Source organism: Eumetopias jubatus, unplaced genomic scaffold (assembly GCF_037043125.1).
Source record: "Eumetopias jubatus isolate StellerSeaLion01/CBP00866 unplaced genomic scaffold, mEumJub1_p1.0 scaffold_7, whole genome shotgun sequence".
NCBI lineage: Eukaryota > Metazoa > Chordata > Mammalia > Carnivora > Otariidae > Eumetopias > Eumetopias jubatus.
Window position 1 is genome coordinate 109,025,300 of NW_028274813.1, and position 19,772 is coordinate 109,045,071.

The 19,772-nt window shown below is 39.4% G+C and overlaps 1 protein-coding gene across 1 annotated transcript; it reads left to right on the plus strand.

The window, feature by feature from the left end:
* The first annotated feature begins 16,945 nt into the window (after window positions 1-16,945).
* Window positions 16,946-19,424, plus strand: RPLP1 (ribosomal protein lateral stalk subunit P1). The gene is made up of 4 exons (XM_028100442.2): window positions 16,946-17,158; window positions 17,849-17,923; window positions 18,950-19,067; window positions 19,306-19,424. Exons 1-4 carry the CDS (start codon window positions 17,087-17,089, stop codon window positions 19,383-19,385), a joined length of 345 nt encoding a protein of 114 aa, XP_027956243.1. The 5' UTR covers window positions 16,946-17,086; the 3' UTR covers window positions 19,386-19,424.
* Window positions 19,425-19,772: the final 348 nt, after the last annotated feature.

The window sequence follows — 19,772 nt, forward strand, 5'->3', positions numbered from 1 at the left end:
GGAGCTGATGAATTCAGTGAATGAGATGAAGAAATGCATTAGAGAGAGAGCTTAGTGAAATAGGGCAGATCAGATTGAAGAAGGAATTTAGTGACTTGGAGGATAGGAATTTAGAAATGACCCAGGAGAGGAGAGCTTAGATTAAAAAAATAAAATAAAAAAGAAGAAACCCTATAAGAGCTATTACGTATGATGAGAAAAATATAATTGTCTACCAGAAGGAGAAGGGGAAAAGGGAGCAGAGAGCATATTTAGAGAAATAGAACAGAATTTCCCAAACCTGGGGAAGGAAGTGGAGAAGTCCAAGAAGCTAACAGAACACTATTATCTCAATACAAAAAGATGATCTCCAAGACACATTATAATGAATCTGTTTTTTTAAAAGAAAAAAGGCACCCAGGAAACAAAGTAACCTACAAAGGAACCTCCATTAGCTTAATGATGGGTTTCTCAGAAATTCTACAGACCAGGAGGGAGTGGAATGACCCATTCAAAGTGCTGAAAAATAAAAACACTTAGCTGGTGTTTTTACACCATACACCATACAACATAGCTGAAGCAATGAAGGAGAAATAACGGCTTTCCCTACTAAAACTGAGGGGGTTCACCACTAGATCTGCCTTGCAAGAAATACCGAGATTTCTCCAAGCTGAAATAGAAAGACGCTAATTAGTAACATAAAAGCACATGAAATGACCTATACTCTAGACAAAGGTGAAAAACATTTAGAAAACTATATTAGAATGATGTGTTAACCACTTAATTATAATATAAAAGCTTAAGAAAAAGAGCAACAAAAAACTATCACCACTATAATTCCTCAATAATTCAAAGCAAAAAGAAAAGGTAAACTATGACATAAAAAATATAAAAGGGGAGGAGTAAAAGGGTGGAAGCTTTATATGAAGATAAAGTGCTATCAGCATAAAAAGAGGACTCCTTAGATGTTTTATGTAAGCCACATGGTAATCACAAAGCAAAAATCTAGAGAAGTCACAAAACAAAAAAAGGGAGACTGAGCAAATTATCATGGAAAACCACCACGTTATAAAGGCAGATGGAAACGGAAAAGAAACAATCAGAAGGCTAAGTATAAGAGGCAGTAGTATTAAGTCCTTAAGATCAATAATTACTCAATATAAATGGATTGAATTCATCAATCAAAAGGCACAGGGTAGCTTGATAAAAACAAGACCCAACCACATGCTGCCTACAGGAAACTCATTTCAACTCTTAAAATACACACAGGCTCAAAGTGAAGGAATTATAAAGAATATTCCAGGCAAGCAGAAACCAAATGAAAGCAGGCGTAAGTCAAGCCTAAAAACAAAAGGAGACAAAGGTCATTATATAATGATAAATTGGTCAATACATCGGGAAGATACAACACAATAGTAAATATATATGCACTCAACACTGGATCACCAAAATTTATTAAGCAAATACCAAAAGATCCAAAGGGAGAAACAGACAGCAATACGGTAATAGTAGGGGACTTCAGTACCCCACTGTAGGCAATAAATAAATCATCCAGGTAGAAAATCAATAAAGAAACTAAATTGAACTATAGAACAAAAGAACAGACATATTAGAGCATTCTATCCAACAGAGGCAGAATACACATTCTTCTTCAGTGCACATGAAATATTTTCCAGGACAGATGGCATGATAGGGCACAAAACAAATCTCAGCAAATTTAAGAAGACTGAAACCATATCAACTATCTTTTCTTACCATAATGGTATGAAACTAGGAATCAACAAAAGAGAGACCGGAAAATTTACAAATATGTGGAAACTACACAACATACTTTTGAACAACCAATGTGTCAAAGAAGAAATCAAAGGGGAAATAAAAAATTACCTTGAAACAAATGAAAATGGAAATACAGCATATCAAATCTTACAGGATGCAATAAAAGCAGTTCTGAGATGAAAGTTTATAGCAATAAATGCATACATTAAGGAATTAGAAAAATCACAAATAACCTTTCCCCCAAAGAACAGGAAAAACCACCCCAAAGTTAGCAGAACAAAGGAAATTATAAAGATCAGAGGAGAAATAAAATGAAATAGGGACCAGAAAAATGGAAAGGATCAACAAAACTAAAGGCCAGTTCTTTGAAACAGTAAACAAAATCTTTAGCCAGACTAAGAAAAAAAGAAAGACTCAAATAAGAAATGAAAAAGGACACATTACAATTGATACTACAGAAATACATAGGACCATAAGAGACTACTATGAACAGCTGTACATCAACAAATTAGACAACCTAGAAGAAATGAATAAATTTCTAGAAACACACAATCCACCAAGCCTGAGTCAGGAAGAAACAATATCTGAAAGGATGAATAATGAATAAAGGGATTGAATCAGTAATCAAAACCCTCCCAACACAGAAAACCCCAGGACCAGATGGCTTCACAGGCAAATTCTACCAAGCCTTCAAAGAAGAATTAACAGCAGTCCTTCTCAAACTCTTGCAAAAAATTGAGGTAGGGATAGTTCCAAATTCATTCTATAAGGCCAGATACCAAAGAGAGATAAGGACACCGTAAGAAAACTAGATCAGTATCCCTGATGAATATAAACGCAAATATTCTCAACAAAATATTAGCAAACTGAATTTGAGAACACATAAAAAGAATTATACACCATGACCAAATGGGATTCATCTCTGGGATGCAAGGATGGTTCAATATATGCCAATCAATAAATGTAATATATCACATTAAAACAATGAAAGATAAAAATCACATGATCATCTTAAGAGACACAGAAAAAGCAATTTGACAAAATATAACATACTTTCAATAGTAAAAACCCTTGCTAGATGGGAAATAAATGGAACATAATAAAGGCCATATACAACAAACCCACAAATAACATCATACTCAGTGGAGGTAAAAATGAAAGCTTTTTCTCTAAGATCGGGACCAAGACTAGCATGTCCACTCTCAGCACTCTTTATCCCATACAGTACTGAAAGTCCTTGCCTGAACGATTAGGCAAGACAAAGAACTAAAATCCATCCAAACTGAGAAGGATGAAGTAAAACTGTCACTATTTTTAGATGATAGGATTCTGTACACTGAAAATCCCAAGGCTCAACCAAAAAACTGTTGGAGCTAACCAATGATTTCAATAAAGTTGCAGTATACAAAACCAACATACTGAAATCAGTTGCATTTCTATACACTAGGTATGAAACATCTGAAAAAGAAAGAAACTTTTGCTGAGGGAATTTTGGGAAGATGGCAGAGGAGGAGAATCCTGAGCTTACCTTGTCCCATGGACACACTGGGACAACAGCTACATCTAAATGACTAACTCCAAAAATGACCTGAAGACTGACAGAACAGACCTTCCACAGCTAATCATCGGGAAGGCCACATCAGAAAGTGTAGGGGGATGGAGTCAGGGTTGGGAACCAGACCCCCAGTGTGACTAGCCACAAACAGGAAGAAGCGAGAGGATGAGATCCCACACCAGGCACGCCCAGCACTGGGGACGCACACTGGGGAGGAGGAGTCCCCATAACATCTGGCTTTGAAAACCAACAGGCCTTCAGCCCAGGAGCTTTAAAATTCAGAGGGCGGGTGATAGGAAACTGAGTCCCCACCCTTAGAGCCAATATACTAAATAACGTGGGGGGAGACACAGCATGAAAACAGCAGTTTGAAAAGCACCTAGGGTATGCCTGAAAGAGATATCCTGACTAATTTTAGAATGTGTTTGGAGAGGTAGGAATCTGCAGGAGATTTCTCCAGGAACAAAAGTGCTGGTTCCCCAGCCTAGATGGCTGGATGCTTGCAGGAGCCAGCACTAAACTCTCCATCTACTTTGCTAGCATTGCGTGCCCCTACCCCAGTGTTCTCCTGCGGATCCACCCAATCGAACTGCCCACCTCCCAGGATTCCCTCCAAAGTAACTCCTGTCCTGAGGTGTGGTGGAAATAAGCCCACGCACCAACATGCATGCAGTCCCTGCAGCTGAGCCTCTTAGCTGACTGTGCATAGAGCAAGCCCTGCCCGTCAGTGTGCCCCCTGCTGTGGCAGAGAGGCTAAGTGCAGACAGCTGGACTGATGCCGGCCCTGTCCACTAATGAAACCCACTGCTGCTGCAGAGGCCTCGCAACAGCCGGGAGACTAACCTCCCAGGATGCCACAGCAGGCAATGCAGGTAGACTGCAGCTAGTGGGGCTGAAGGCAATCACGGCCCAGCCACAAGAGGGCACACAAGCCCACAAAGGGGATCCCTCTGGAGCACCTGGTTCTGGTGACCATGGGGACACTGCCCTACAGGGCACCACAGGACCTCTTCTACACACGGCCACTATTTTAAAGACCAGGAGATACAGCTGATCTACTGAATACATAAAAACAGACAAAATCAGGAGACAAAGGAATATGTCCCAAATCAAAGAATAAGACAAAATCACAGTAAAAGAGCTAAATGAAAGAGAGATAATAAACTTGATAAAAAATTCAAAGTAATGGTCATAAAGATGCTCACTGGACCTGAGAAAAGACATTATCAAGTATAAAAGCATTCACATTATAGAGTGCCAGAAGGAGAGAGAGGGCTGAAAATCATTTGAAGAAATAAAAGCTGAAAATTTCTCCACTCTGGGGAAGGAAACAAACACCCGAGTCCAGGAAGCAAAGAGAGCCCCTAACAAGGTAAACCCAAGGAGGTCCAGACCAAAACACATAAAAATTAAAATGGCAAAAAGTAATAATAAAGACACAATTTTAAAAGCAGCAAACCAAAACAATACAAGGGAAAACCCCATAAAGCTATCAGTTGATTTTTCAGCAGAAACTATGCAGGCCAGAAGAAGGTGGCATGATATATTTAAAGGGCTAAAAGGGAAAAAACTTAAACCAAGAATACTTTACCCAGCAAGGTTATCACTGGAGACATAAAGTTTCCCAGACAAACAAGTTATAGTTAAATTGGCCTTGTAAGAAATGTTAAAGGGGATTCTTTAGTTGGGAAAAAAAAGAGGCCATAACTAGAATAAAATAATGAAAGGAAAAAATTTCACAGATAAAAATGAAAATATAATAAAGGTAGTATGTTAATCACTTATAAAGCCAATATGAAAGTTAAAACACAAAAGTAGCAAAATCAATTATCTCTACAAAATTAAGCAAAGCATACACAAAAGAATGTAAAATATGACATCATATACATAAAACATGGAGAGTGGAGTAAAAATTTAGAGGTTCTAGAATGTGTTCAAACTTAAGAGAGCATCAACTTAAACACAGACTGCTATATACATTAGTGTTATACATGAACCCAATGGTAATCACAAATCAAAAACCTGTAACAGAGGGGCACCTGGGTGGCTCGCTGGTCAAGTGTCTGCCTCCGGCTCAGGTCATGATCTCAGGGTCCTGGGAACGAGCCCCGTGTCCGGCTCCCTACTTAGCGGGTAGTCGCTTCTCTCTCTCCCTTTGCTGCTGCCCCTGCTTGTGCTCTCTCACTTGTGCTCTCTGTCTCTCAAATAAATAAATCTTAAAAAAAAAAAAAAATAACAGATATACAAAAAATAAAAAGAGAAAGGAATCCAAGCATAACACTAAAGAAAACCCTGAGACCACAAGGGAAAAGAGGAAGAGAAGTAGAAAAAAGCAGAGAAAAGCTACAAAACAACCAGAAAACATTTAACAAAATGGCAATAGGTACATACCTATCAACAATTATTTTAAACGTAAATGGACTAAATAATCAAAACACACAGAGTGACTCAGTGGGTTAAAAAAAAGGGGGCAACCTGGGTGGCTCAGTTAAGCTTCTGCCTTCGGCTCAGGTCATGATCCCAGGGTCCTGGGATCGAGCCCAGCATCAGGCTCCCTGCTCCACAGGAAGCCTGCTTCTTCCTCTCCCACTCCCCCTGCTTTGTGTTCCCTCTCTCGCTGTGTCTCTCTCTGTCAAATAGATAAAATCTTTTAAAATAAAAATAAAAAAACCAAGACCCATCTATATGCTGCTTACAAGAGGCTCACTTCAGACTGAGAGACACGTACAGACTGAAAGTGAAGGGATGGAAAAGCATATACTATGCAAATGGAAGCAAAAAGAAAAAAAAGCCATGGTGGGAATACTTATATTAGACAAAACAAACTTCATTATTTTTTTTAAAGATTTACTTATTGGAGAGAGAGAGTGAGCATGCACATGTGTGGGGGGAGAGGGAGAGAGAACCTCAAGCAGCCTCCATGCAGAGCCCGATGTGGGGCTCACTCATGAACCTGAGATCACAACCTGAGCCAAAACCAAGTCTGATACTCAACTGAGTGCACCACCCAGGTGCCCCTAGACAAAACAGGTTTTAACACAATGTAGCAAAGGACAAAGAACACTACATAATGATAAAGGGACCAATCCTACAAGAGGGTATAACAATTGTAAATATCTATGCACCCAACATGGGAACACCTAAATACATAAAAGCAAATATTAATAGACATAAGGGGAGAAATTAACAGTAGTACGATAATAGTAGGGGATTTTTAACACCTCACTTAACATCAATGGCTAGATCATTGAGGCAGAAAATCCATAAGGGAACAGTGGCTTTAAACAACAAATTATTAGGAATAAACTTAACCAAAGAGATGAAGAACTTGTCCTCTGAAAACTATAAAACACTGATGAAAGAAATTGATGATGACACAAATGGGAAGATATATCATGCTCATAAATCAGAAGAATTAATATTGTTAAAATGTCCATACTACCCAAAGCAAACTGGATTCAATGTAATCTCTAACAAAATACCAATAGCATTTTTCAGATATTTAATCCTAAAATTTGTATGAAATCACAAAAGACCTCAAATAGCCAAAGCAAACTTGAGAAAGAACAAAGCCGGAGGTATCACAATTCCAGATTTTAAGATTTACTACAAAGCTATGGTAATCAAAACAATACAGTACCAGCACAAAAGCAGACACATAGATCAGTGGAACATGACCAGGAGCCCAGAAATAAATCCACACTTACCTGGTCACTTAATCTATGACAAAGGAGACAAGAATATACAATGAGGAAAAAGACAGTTTTTCAATAAATGGTATTGGGAAAACTGGACAGCTAAATGCAAAAAAATGAAACTGGACCACTTTCTTACACCACACACAAAAATAAACTCAAAATGGGGTGCCTGGGTGGCTCAGTTGGTTAAGCGACTGCCTTCGGCTCAGGTCATGATCCTGGAGTCCCGGGATCGGTCCCACATTGGGCTCCTGCTCAGCGGGGAGTCTGCTTCTCCCTCTGACCCTCCTCCCTCTTGTGCTTTCTATCTCTCATTCTCTCTTTCTCTCAAATAAATAAATAAAATCTTAAAAAAAAAAACAGAATGGATTAAAGACCCAAATGTGAGACCTGAAACCATAAAAATCTAAAAGAAAACATAGGCAATAATCTCATGGAATGTGTCCTTAGCAACATATATATGGATCTGTCTCCTCAGGCAAGGAAAACAAAAACAAAAGTAAACTACTGGGACCACATTAAAATAAAAAGCTTTTGCACAGCAAAAGAAACCATCAACAAAACAAAAAGGCAACCCAGTGAATAGGAGAAGATATTTGCAAATGATATATCCAATAAGGGGTTAATACCCAAAATAGGTAAAGAACTCAAACAGCTCAACACCAAAAAAATACAAATAATCTGATTTTAAAATGAGGACTTGAGTAGATATTTTTCCAAAGAAGACATCCAGATGGCCAACAGACCCATGAAAAGATGATCACCATCACTTATCATGAGGGAAATACAAATCAAAACCAAAATGATATATCACCTCACACCTGTCAGAATGCCTAGTATCAAAAAGTCAAGAAATAACAAGTGTTGGTAAGGATGTGGGGAAAACAGAACACTTATGCCCTGTTGGTGGGAAAACAAACTGGTGCAGCCACTGTGTAAAACAGTATAGAGGTCCCTCAAAAAATTAAAACTAGAAATACCATATGATCAAGTAATTCCACTACTGGGTAATTACCCCTCAAAAATGAACACTAATTTGAAAAGATATATTCCCTCCTATGTTCACTGCAGGATCGTTTACAATAGCCAAGATATGGAAGCAACCCAAGAGTCCATCTGTGGATGAATGAAGATGTGGCACACACACGCGCATGGGGAATGTTACTTGGCTATAAAAAAGAATGAGATCTTGCCATTTGCAACAACTTGGATGGACTGAGAGGGTATAATGCTAAGTGAAATAAGTTAGAGAAAAGACAAATACCATATGATTACACTTATATGTGGAATCTAAAAAACAAAAGATTCTTAAGCACAGAGAACAAACTGGTGGTTGCTAGAAGGGAGATGGGTAGAGGGATATGCAAAATAAAGGGGATTGGAGGAAAATTCCAGTTGTAAAATAAACAAGTTACAGAGATGAAAAGTACAGCACAGAGAATATAGTCAATGATATTGTAATAATGTTGTGTAGTGACATATAGTGACTACACTTACCATGGGGAGCAATGAGTAAGGTGCAGAACTGTGGAATCAATCTGTTGTACACTTGAAACTAATAAAACATTGTATGTCAATTATGTTTCAATAAAATGATTGTCAAGTCTAAGAAAAAGGTAATAACGGTCTCACACACACACAAACAAAAGCTTTCCCATTCACAGTAGCATCAAAAACAATAAAATACTTAGGAATAAATTTAATGTAGGAGGTAAAAGTTTTTTTTTCTTTTTAAGAATTTATTTATTTGAGAGAGAGAGAGAGAGCACAGGTGGAGAGGGGAGTGGGGCAGAGGGACAAGCAGACTCCTTGCCAAGCCGGGAGCCTGACAGGGGGCTCAATCCCAGGACCCCGAGATCATGACCTGAACCGAAGGCAGATGCCCAACCGACTGAGCCACCCAGGCGCCCCGGAGGTGAAAGTTCTGTACAACAAAAACTACAAGACTGATGAAAAAAATAGAAAAAGACAGAAACAAATGGAAAGACAACCTATGCTCATGGATTGGAAGAATTAATATTGCTAAAATGTGTATACTACTCAAAGCAATCTATAGATTCAACACAATCCCCATCAAATATTAATGGCATTCTTCGCAGAAATAGAAAATAAACTGCAATGTTTGTATGGAACCACAAAGGACTCCAAATAGCTAAAGCAATCCTGAGGAAAAAGAACAAAACTACAGGTACTGCACTTCCTAATTTCAAACTATACAACAAAGCTATAGTATAAAAACAGTATGGTACTAGCACAAAAACAGACACATCGACAAACAGAACAGAGAGGCCAACCTTAACCTCTGCTTATACATTAAACTAATATCGACAAGGGGGCCAATAGCACCAAATGGGGAAAAGATAGACTGTTGAAGACAAATGATGTTGAGAAAACTGAACACATGCAGAACACTGAAACTGGACACCAATCTTACACCCCTCACAAAAATTCAGGTGAAATCGATGGCAGACTTCAACATAAGGACTCATACTATCCAACTCCTAGAAGAAAATATAGGGAAGAAGCTCCTTGAGACTGGTTTTGGCAATGATTTTTGGATATGACATCAAACAACAAAAGTAAAAACAGAAGGGATTACATCAAACTTAAAAGCTTTTGAACAAAAGATTTAATAAAATGAAAGGCAATCTACAAAATGGGAGAAAGTTTTTGCAAACCACACATCCGATAAAAGGTTAATATCCAGGGACACCTGGGTGGCTCAGTCGGTTAAGCGTCTGCCTTCGGCTCAGGTCATGATCCCAGGGCCCTGGAATCGAGTCCCGCGTCGGGCTCCCTGCTCGGCAGGGAGCCTGCTTCTCCCTCTGCCTGCCACTCCCCCTGCTTGTGCTCTTTCTCTCTCTCTCTCTTTCTAACAAATAATGAAATCTTAAAAAAAATGTTAATATTCAAAATATATAAAGAATTCATACAACTCAGTAAGAGAAAAGCAATCTGATTTAAAAACAGGGAGAAGAACTAAATAGACCCTTTTCCAAAGAAGACATCCAGATGGCCACCAGGTACATGAAAAGATGCTCAACATCACACATCATCAGGGAAATGCAAATGAAACCACAGCGAGATATCGCCTCACAGGTATTAGAACAGCTATCATCAAGAAGACAAGAATAATAAGTGTTGGCAAGGATGTGGAAAGAAGGAAACCCTCGTGCACTGTTGGTGGGAATGTAAACTGACACAACTACTATGGAAAACAGTGCACAGAGGTTCCTCCAAAAATTAAAATTAGAACTACAATATGATTCCACTTCTGGGTATTTACCTGAAGAAAATCAAAACACTATTGTGAAAAGATACCTGCACTCCCATGTTCACTGCAACACTATTTACAATAGCTAAGATACAGAAACAACCTAAGTGGCCATCAGGGGATGAATGGATAAAAAATGTGGTGCGTGCATGCACCGCACACCCACACAGAGGAGTGCTATTCAGCGGTGAGAAGGGAGGACGTCCTGCCATCTGCCACCACATGGATAGACCTTGAACACATTATACTAAGTGAGGTAAGCCAGGGAAAGACAAGTACTATATGGTATCACTTACATGTGCAATTTTAAAAAGTCAAACTTGTAAAAACAGAGAATAAAATGGTGGTTATCAAGGGATCGGGGGGGATACACAAGCAGCGGGAGTGGGAGAGGGAGAAGCAGGCCTTCTACCGAGCAGGGAGCCCGACGCAGGGCTCGATCCTAGGACCTGGGATCATGACCTGAGCCGAAGGCAGACGCTTAACGACTGAGCCACCCAGGTGCCCCAAGTTTATAAAATATTATGTCAAACACATTTCAATAGAAAAAAATGAAAAGTATAATTTTTGCATTTGTAAAAAAAAAAGGCAGTAGGAAATATAAAGTAATTTGACAATAAATTGATAATGTCTTTTTTGTGTAACAACCATTATATCTATGTATTAAATATATTCTTCTAGACATTTAAACAAAAAACATGGTATGGAGACAACATAAATTAGAAAAAGCACTACTGAAAAACAGTGAAATAGACATTCTTACCTGGGTAAAGACACATTTTTCTTCTGATTAAATTAGGGTTTCTTTGGAGGCTGATTTTTTTTTTTTTTTTTACTACCATGGTAATGTTATATTAGTAGTGAAGGTGGAATATTAGCCCACAAAAACCACTTGTCACTAACAGTATAGTAGTAAGCAATGTCACAACTGTGTTTCTAGAATGCTCCAGAGCACTAAAGTTTAATCCTATTTCAGTAGATGTTACTGGATTTAACCTCTCCATTTCTTATTTTCTTTTTTTTAAGATTTTATTTATTTGACAGAGAGAGAGACAGTGAGAGAGGGAACACAAGCAGGGGGAGTGGGAGAGGGAGAAGCAGGCCTCCTGCCGAGCAGGGAGCCCGATGCGGGGTTCGATCCCAGGACCCTGAGATCATGACCCGAGCCAAAGGCAATTGCTTAACCAACTGAGCCACCCAGGCACCCCAGTTTCTTATTTTTAATGTTTTAAATGGCATATTGCTTAGTCTTTTAAAAATACATCTTAAAGGGTAGTAGAATTTGTCTAAAGGCAAAGTATGATGTTGAATCCATTTTAAGTCTGTGAACTACACATAACAAAGGGAAATGCATGGGCAACTGATGTTTTGCTTAAAGAGTTCTCCTAAACATTTATGAAGAATGGCTGTGGTTAACTGGGTGCTCAGCATCTGACACCCTGACAGGTATTATCTATAATTTATAGGTGAAGAAACAGATCGAGAGGATTAATGACTTGCTCAAGGACCCCCAAAATCATAAATGGTGGAGCTGATATTTAAGCCCAAGTCTGAGCCTGACATCAAAGCTTTTAACCACTTAGCTAATGACTGTCTCATTTTTTTACAGTTTAAGTAAAAATTTCTTAGCCCTAGTTACTTTTAGTTGATAATCTTGTTTTGTTTTTTTAAGTAAGCTCTATGCCCAGTGTGGGGCTTGAACTCAGGACCCCAAGATCAAGAGTCACATGCTCTATGGACTAAGCCAGCCAGGTGCCCCTTACTTGGTAATTTTTGATGTTTTGCAAAACAAGACAGTTGTGTCTTTTCTTACTGGTTTGCAGGACTTTATATAGCTTTTGGGTACTTTGGACCTCATATCTTCTCCCAATCTGACATTTTTTTTTTACTTCGGTTACGGTGATTTTTTTTTTTTAAATAAACTTAATTTTTAGAATTATTTTAGTTTTACCAAAAAATTGTGGTAAGAATTCCCTTATAATCACAGCCAGGTTCCCCTATTATTAACATATTAATATGTATTACAATTAATAAACCAATGTTGATATACTGGTATTTACTAAAGTCCATATTTTATTTGGAATTCCTTATTTTTCACCTAATGTCTTTTGTCCTTCCCAGGATCCCATCTAGGAAACCATATCACATTTAGTCATTGTGTTTCCTTAGGCTCTTGGCTATAACAGTTTTTTTAGATGTTGTTTATGGTTTCTTTTGGCTTGTAGTTTTCAATTTTAATGTAATCAAACCTATGAATCTTTTCCTTTATGTTTTTGTGCCTTAAGAAATTTTTCATATACTCAATAATAAATTCCTGTTTTCCTCTAAAATTTTAGAGTTTTTCTTTTCACATTATATATGATGAGGACGGACTTAAAAATATTCTTTCCACATTTCCATATGGATAGAAAATCAATTGTCCCAGTTATGTTTTTTTTGAAAAGGTACTCTTCCCCCTAACCACTCCACTTCCCCATTTATAAAGTCATACCTCTGACTTACCAAGTTCCCATATGTATGAGAGTGGATTTCTAGGTTCTCTGTTCTATTGGTCTGTTTATCTACTTGTATATCAATAACATAGTTTTAATTCATTCAGCATGTATTTGTTTGAGTGCCCCCTATGTGCCAGGCACTATTTAGGCACAATTAATGTGGTGGCAAACCAAAATGTGTGCCCTCCATGGAACTGACATTTAAGTAAAGCTTCTATTCTTACTTTAAAACACTGCCTTCATTTTTATTGGTCCTTGATCCTTCCATGAAAATTTAAGGTCAACTGGTTTTTGGAATGGAATTTGACCAGTGGAATATTGGAATATTCCTATGGAATACTGACTGAAATTATATAATTTGAAGAGAATTACCCACTTGAAGATCTTTTCATCTGTGAATATCATGTACCACTCTATTTAGGTTGCGTCTGATGTTCCATAAAGTTTGTAATTTTAAAAATAATGATCATGCATAAATTGTTAGATTTACTCCTAGAAACTATATGATTTCTGTTGCTATTTTATGAGGTGTATTTTTTAATACTACATTTTGTAACTGACTTTTGCTGAACACAGAAATGCTGCTGGCTTTTGTGTATTAATCTTGAATCTAGCTACTTTGCTGAACTACTTATTAGGCTGATTTGTTTGTCTATGGATTCTCTTGGAACTTCTGGGTAAATTATCATATTATTTATGAATAATGAGAGTTCACAACTTTCCAATTTAATACCTTTTCTTTTTCTTGTCTTATGAAGATGGGTAAATTCTAAAACCATAATTGAAGTAGAAGCAGAGGAAGGACACATCCTTGTTTGTTCCTGATTTTAAAGAGTAGGTTTTAAGTTTCACCATTAAGTATGATGTTTATTGTAGATTTTTAGTAGATATCTTATCAGGATATGGAAGCTACCTTTTCTTCCAATTTTCTAAGAATCTATGTTAATAGTTACTTAATTTTATCAAGTGGTTTTTCTGAATCTGTAAGAATTTCATCTAGATTTTCCTCTTTGTTAATGGATTACTTTTAATAGCTTTTATGTTGAACTATCCTTAGTCATGATATACCATATTTTGACACACAGTACTGAATTCAGTTCATTAATCTTTAAGTTTTTCCAGTTTTACTGATATAATTGACATTCACATTTTAGATTTTTGTGTTTACATTTATAAGTGAGAAGAACTTACAATTTACCTTTCTTATATTCTAAGGTTCAGGTTTTACTACTACAGTTATAAAACTATTTGGGGAACAAAACATTGATGTAAAAAGGTCCCTTATTAGTACAGTTTAAGAGAGGCAATATTTTGTTTTACTTTTTGTTGATGTATATTTGCCAGATCAGTTTTTGTTTTATTTTGTTTTGAAGTACACTAGGGGCGGGAAAGGGGGATGACTATGTTTTAGACTGATTCATTTTGGCTTTGGAAATGTTTGAATTTTTCAATAGCTTTACCTTTTTCCACCCAAATTCCACAATAATTGCTTCTAGATTTGGATGAAAACTCAAAATAAGTTTTATTTTTAGAAAGCTTGATAGCTTTTAAAGCGTTTTTAAAAGTTTGGGATATTAAGGGGTGCCTGGGTGGCACAGTCAGTTAAGCATCTGACTCTTGGTTTCAGCTCAGGTCATGATCTCAGGGTCCTGGGATCAAGCCCTGTCAGGCTCCCCACTCAGTGGGGAGTCTGCTTGTCTCCCTCTCCCTCTGCCCCTCCCCACACCACCCCCTGTGTGCTCAGGCAATATCTGTCTCTCTCCCCGGCTCTGAAATAAATAAATAAATCTTAAACACACACACACACACACACACACACACACACACACACACAGATCAATGGCACAGACATATACCCATTCATATACGGTCAATTAATTTATGACATAAGAATCAAGAATATATAATCAGGAAAGGACAGTCTCCTGAATGAATGGTGTTGGAAAAACTGGACAGAAACATGCAAAAGAATGAAAATGGACCACCATCTTACACCATACACAAAAATTAATTCAAAATGGAATAAAAACTTGAATGTAAGACCTGGAACATAAAACTCCTAGAAGAAAACATAGGCGGTAAGCTCCCTGACATTGGTCTTGGCAAAGATTTTTTGGATCTGACTCCAAAAGCAAAGGCAACAAAAACTAAACAAGTGGGACTACATTAAACTAAAAACTTCCGGACAGCAAAGGAAATCATCAACAAAATGAAAAGGCAACTTACTAAATAGGAGAAAATTTTTGCAAACATCTATCTGATAAGGGGTTCATATCCAAAATGAATAAAGAACCCCTACAACTCATTATCAACAAAAATTTCATTAAGAATGGGCAAAAGATCTGAATAGATATTTTTCCAAAGATATACAGATGGCCAGCAGGCACATGAAAAAGATGCTCAACATTACCAATCATCAGGGAAATCAATAAAACCACAGTGAGGTATCACCTCACAACTGTTAGAAAAGCTGTCATCAAGATGACAAGAACAGGGGCGCCTGGGTGGCTCAGTTGTTAAGTGTCTGCCTTTGGCTCAGGTCATGATCCCAGGGTCCTGGGATGGAGCCCCGCATCGGGCTCCCTGCTCCGCGGGAAGCCTGCTTCTCCCTCTCCCACTCCCCCTGCTTGTGTTCCCTCTCTGTGTCTCTCTCTGTCAAATAAATAAATAAAATCTTTGAAAAAAAAAGATGACAAGAACCAGTGGTGGCAAGGATGTGAAGAAAAGGAAACATTTGTGTACTGTTTGTGGGAATATAAATTGGTGCAGGCGCTGTGGAAAACAGTACAGAGGTTCCCCCTCAAATTAAAAGTAGAACTACCATACGATCAAGCAATTCCACTCTCAGGTATTTAACAGAAGACAACAAAAACGCTAACTTGAAAAGATATATTCATTCCGATGTTCACTGCAGCATTATTTGCAATAGCCAAGTCACAGAAACAACCAAAGTGTCCATCAATGGATGAATGGATGAAGAAAATGTGACACACACACACACACACACACGAATATTATTCAGCTGTAAAAAAGTATAACACCTTGCCATTTGAGACAACATGGGTGGACCTTGAGGGCATTACACTAAGCAAAAGAGAAAGACAAATACTGTATGATCTCACTTATATGTGGAATCCAAACAACAAACAAAAATAAACAAATCAAACTCATAGATACAGAGAATAGATTGGTGGTTGCCAGAGGGAGTGGTGGAATGGGTGAAGGGAGTCAAGAGTTACAAACCTGCAGTTTTAAGTCACTAGATGTAATGTACAACATGGTGACTATAGTTAATAATACTGTTTCATATTTAAAAGTTGCTAAGAGAGTAGACCTTAAAAATGGTTGACATATATTTTGCAATACACACAAATATCGAATCATTATGCTATACACCAGAAATAAAAATGTTATGTCAATTATACTTAAAAACAAAGCCCAACTCTCAATATGAATCCAATTTTATTAAGCTTCAAAGATACAAAATGGCAATGCAGCACCTAGACAGACTGCAGTTGCTTCAAGAAGTCTTGAACAGGCAGTTTCAAGACACTTCCACCCAAACACAGAGTGCCTTAGTTACAAAAAATGAAGTTGATATGGAAAGTTCCCCTACATTCCCAATAGGTCTTTTATACTTATAATAGTACTTACTTCTTATGCTGTATTAAGATTAAATGAATCCTTGTAGAGTGTGGCTCAGTGCCTGGGACACAGTAGGCGTTCCAATGGTATTGCTATCGTCACGCTGCAAGCTTCTCATTTCCTCTTACATCACTTAATTCATCCGAGACGCTGCGCTAAGCACCAGAGGCCTCCAGGCTGAATTTTAGATCCTGCGCTCCAGGTGGTCACAGCAAGCTAGGGGAGGCTGGCGGCGTCATTAAATGTCCATATAGTGTCACACGGGCTACAGTAGATGGGGGTGAAAGCCATTTACTTAGATAACTTTTTCCTAAAAATATTTTTACTGTTCGCCAGTCCTGAGTTTTAGCCTAACCCAAAGAACCCGCAGTTGGAGGAACCCACCAACTTTTTGAACGAACGAGCTAGTCGCACTTTATGCGCAGGCGCCAACGGTAGTCGGCGCGGGCGGTTCTCGCTCCGCCTCTTCCGCCAGGCGCGGGCACCGATTGGTCCGCGTGACCACTATAAGAGGCTGCGCGCAAGCGCGGGACCTCCTTTCCTCAGTTGCCGCTAAGGTGCTCGGTTCTTCCGAGGAAGCTAAGGCCGCGTTGGGGTGAGGCCCTCACTTCATCCGGCGACTAGCACCGCGCCCGGCAGCGTCCGCTCAGCACTCGCCCGCACTATGGCCTCCGTCTCGGAGCTCGCCTGCATCTACTCGGCCCTCATCCTGCACGACGATGAGGTGACGGTCACGGTGAGTGCGGGCCCGGGCCGGCGGCGGGGTCGGCCTGCGGGCGGCCGTTTTTCTCCTCTGCCGTGTCTCCCTGCCAGGCCCTTCCGGCCGGAGCCGCGGCCATCGACATTCGCGGCGGGGCGGACCCACGTGCGGGGCGGCGGGGGGCCTCGGCCACGTGCTGCAGCTTCCTGGGGGAGTGGAGTAAACTTGGGCTTCGCGCTCCGGCTTTAGGAGCTTGCTTTAGCAAAATTTCCGCGGCGTGTGGGCATCCTCACCCTCACGTAGGTCACTATCCGTGTTTGGTGTGATGGCCTGGAATTCCTGTGGTCCACTTGGTAGGCCTTGTTGGGCCAGGCTGCGTGATGTGGAGAGCACGTTAGCTCGCTCCACCTCCCGCCCTGACTCGTAACTTAAAATAGCGGCGTGACTTGGGCAAGTCCCAGCCTGCGAAATGGCAGCGATGGGCTCGCCGCCTTGCAAGGTGCCTGGCACACAGGAGCCGGGTGCATTTCATTTACTCGTGGCAATCGTAAGAGTAAGAAATGGTCGTTTTAAATAAGCATACATGAAATACAGATAGAATATTTGAAGTGGTTAAACATGGTTTTGTACACACGTTTTGAGTGATTTACTTTCAGTTGCAGTATTTTGGAGACGTTTACGAAAACTACACTTTGCTCTGATGGATTGCTGTTTCATCTTTTTTAGGAGGATAAGATTAATGCCCTCATTAAAGCAGCGGGTGTGAATGTTGAACCTTTCTGGCCTGGCTTGTTTGCAAAGGTAAGTTGGTGGCAGCAAAGTGATTTGGAGAAGCAAATTTGGGGTCATTACTGATTCATTAAATCAGGTGCTCATGTAACACGAAAAAGACTGGAAGGTGCCATATTCCACTGGACCTTTTTTAAGTTTAAGTGCTATTTCCTTATAGCTCCACATTTAGAACCTAATTAAAGTTTATCTTGTCTTTTCCTTCTTGATTTCAATCTGGTTTCTCTTCTGTTCTGAAACCATGACAGACACACACGTATGTGTACATGTATGTATATGTATATATGACATATGCACCAGATGACTTCCTTATTAAAAGGGTCACCCAGGGGATACCACCACCCATGCCGTTCCAAGGAGATCCTTCTTTCTGATTTCATGGAAATTGGGTGTAGTGTCCTTTCATTGACCGTTTACTATTTGTTGGGATATCTAAAAAGACTAATGAAGACAAGATTCCTACCCAAGGAACTTGGCATTGGCTCCCTTTTCTATTGTATATGTTACTTAATCTTTGGCAAGTGGCTATTAGCTTCATCCCTTCAGGTTGTGTCCAGAGACTTTTGAATGATTGAAAACATTGTGCCTTTAATAAAGTCCCTGGACTTAGCAGTCTGAAAAATTGAATTCACTGTTAAGAAATTTGGAACTGTGGCAAGAATCCTGGTTTGAGTGTTTAAGGAAGCTTGAGTTGTTTGCCAACAACTTAAGCCAGCTTTTGTGGGCCAGTTTTCTCATCTATAAAAGGAAGGAATTCAGTTAGTTATTCTGTCTTGTTAAACTTAAGTATGGCAATACACTTGTGAGATTTAAAGCTTGAGTAGTTTTGTGTGTGTGTGTGTGTGTGTGATTAATTTTTAATGTAGCTGTGTGGCCCTATCTATGTCTAATCCAAGCAGAAGACAAAATGTCACTGGCAGACTCCAGGGAAGAAGAACAATACAGTGTTGGGAATTGCTTGCTGTCAGTTCAAAAGGGGGAAGGGTACCATAACAAAAGGCCAGAACTGAGTGATCTGTGTATGCACGTGTGTTGCAGGCCCTGGCCAACGTCAACATTGGGAGCCTCATCTGCAATGTAGGAGCTGGTGGCCCTGCCCCAGCAGCTGGCACTGCGCCAGCCGGAGGTCCTGCTCCTTCCACCACTGCTGCCCCAGGTAGACCTTTTTTTTTTTTTTTTTCTTTTTTTGGTATTGGAGGGAGGAGTGGAGATGAAGAGCAATATTGCCTATAATACTTCATTTGCTAAGAGAAGATGATGTGTAGAAGTCCTAAAATCAGGGACATAGTTGGAAGGAAGGTAGGGTATTTTTGACCATGTAAGTTGAAGGGCCTGGAGCTCTTTGGAGTTTAAAATATTGAGCAGGTGTGTGATTGACTCTTTCTGTTTTTTAGCTGAGGAGAAGAAAGTAGAAGCAAAGAAGGAAGAATCTGAGGAGTCTGATGATGACATGGGCTTTGGTCTTTTTGACTAAACCTCTTCTATAAGCTGCTCAATAAAAAGCTGAACTCTTGGTTGCTGTTGATTTTGCCATTTGTTTGGGGATGTGCTATGTATGGATGATCTCCCTTCTGCAACACTGGTTTTCAGCCTTTTCTTGTATGACACCAGCTGAGTTTTTTCCCCCTGCCACCATCTCATGGTGAGAAATAGTACACCAGCCACATGCTGTACCAAGAATGTACCTAATAATTGCATCTAGAACCGCATGGAGAGGCGGGAGAAGGATCAGAGCAAATGCCTTGTCGGGGTCACCTGTGTGAGTTCACGACGACAGGGTTTGTCCCCTTGACAGGAATAAGGCAGCGGTGGTGGTATAATCAAGGCCTCTTAAAAATCCCAAGTAGAATCCTGGCTACAA

Coding starts and splice junctions, on each gene's coding strand:
- RPLP1 (XM_028100442.2), top strand. CDS start 17,087: ATGGCCTCCGTCTCGGAGCTCGCCTGCATCTACTCGGCCCTCATCCTG. Junction 17,159..17,848: donor ACGATGAGGTGACGGTCACG/GTGAGTGCGGGC, acceptor CATCTTTTTTAG/GAGGATAAGATTAATGCCCT. Junction 19,068..19,305: donor TTCCACCACTGCTGCCCCAG/GTAGACCTTTTT, acceptor TCTGTTTTTTAG/CTGAGGAGAAGAAAGTAGAA.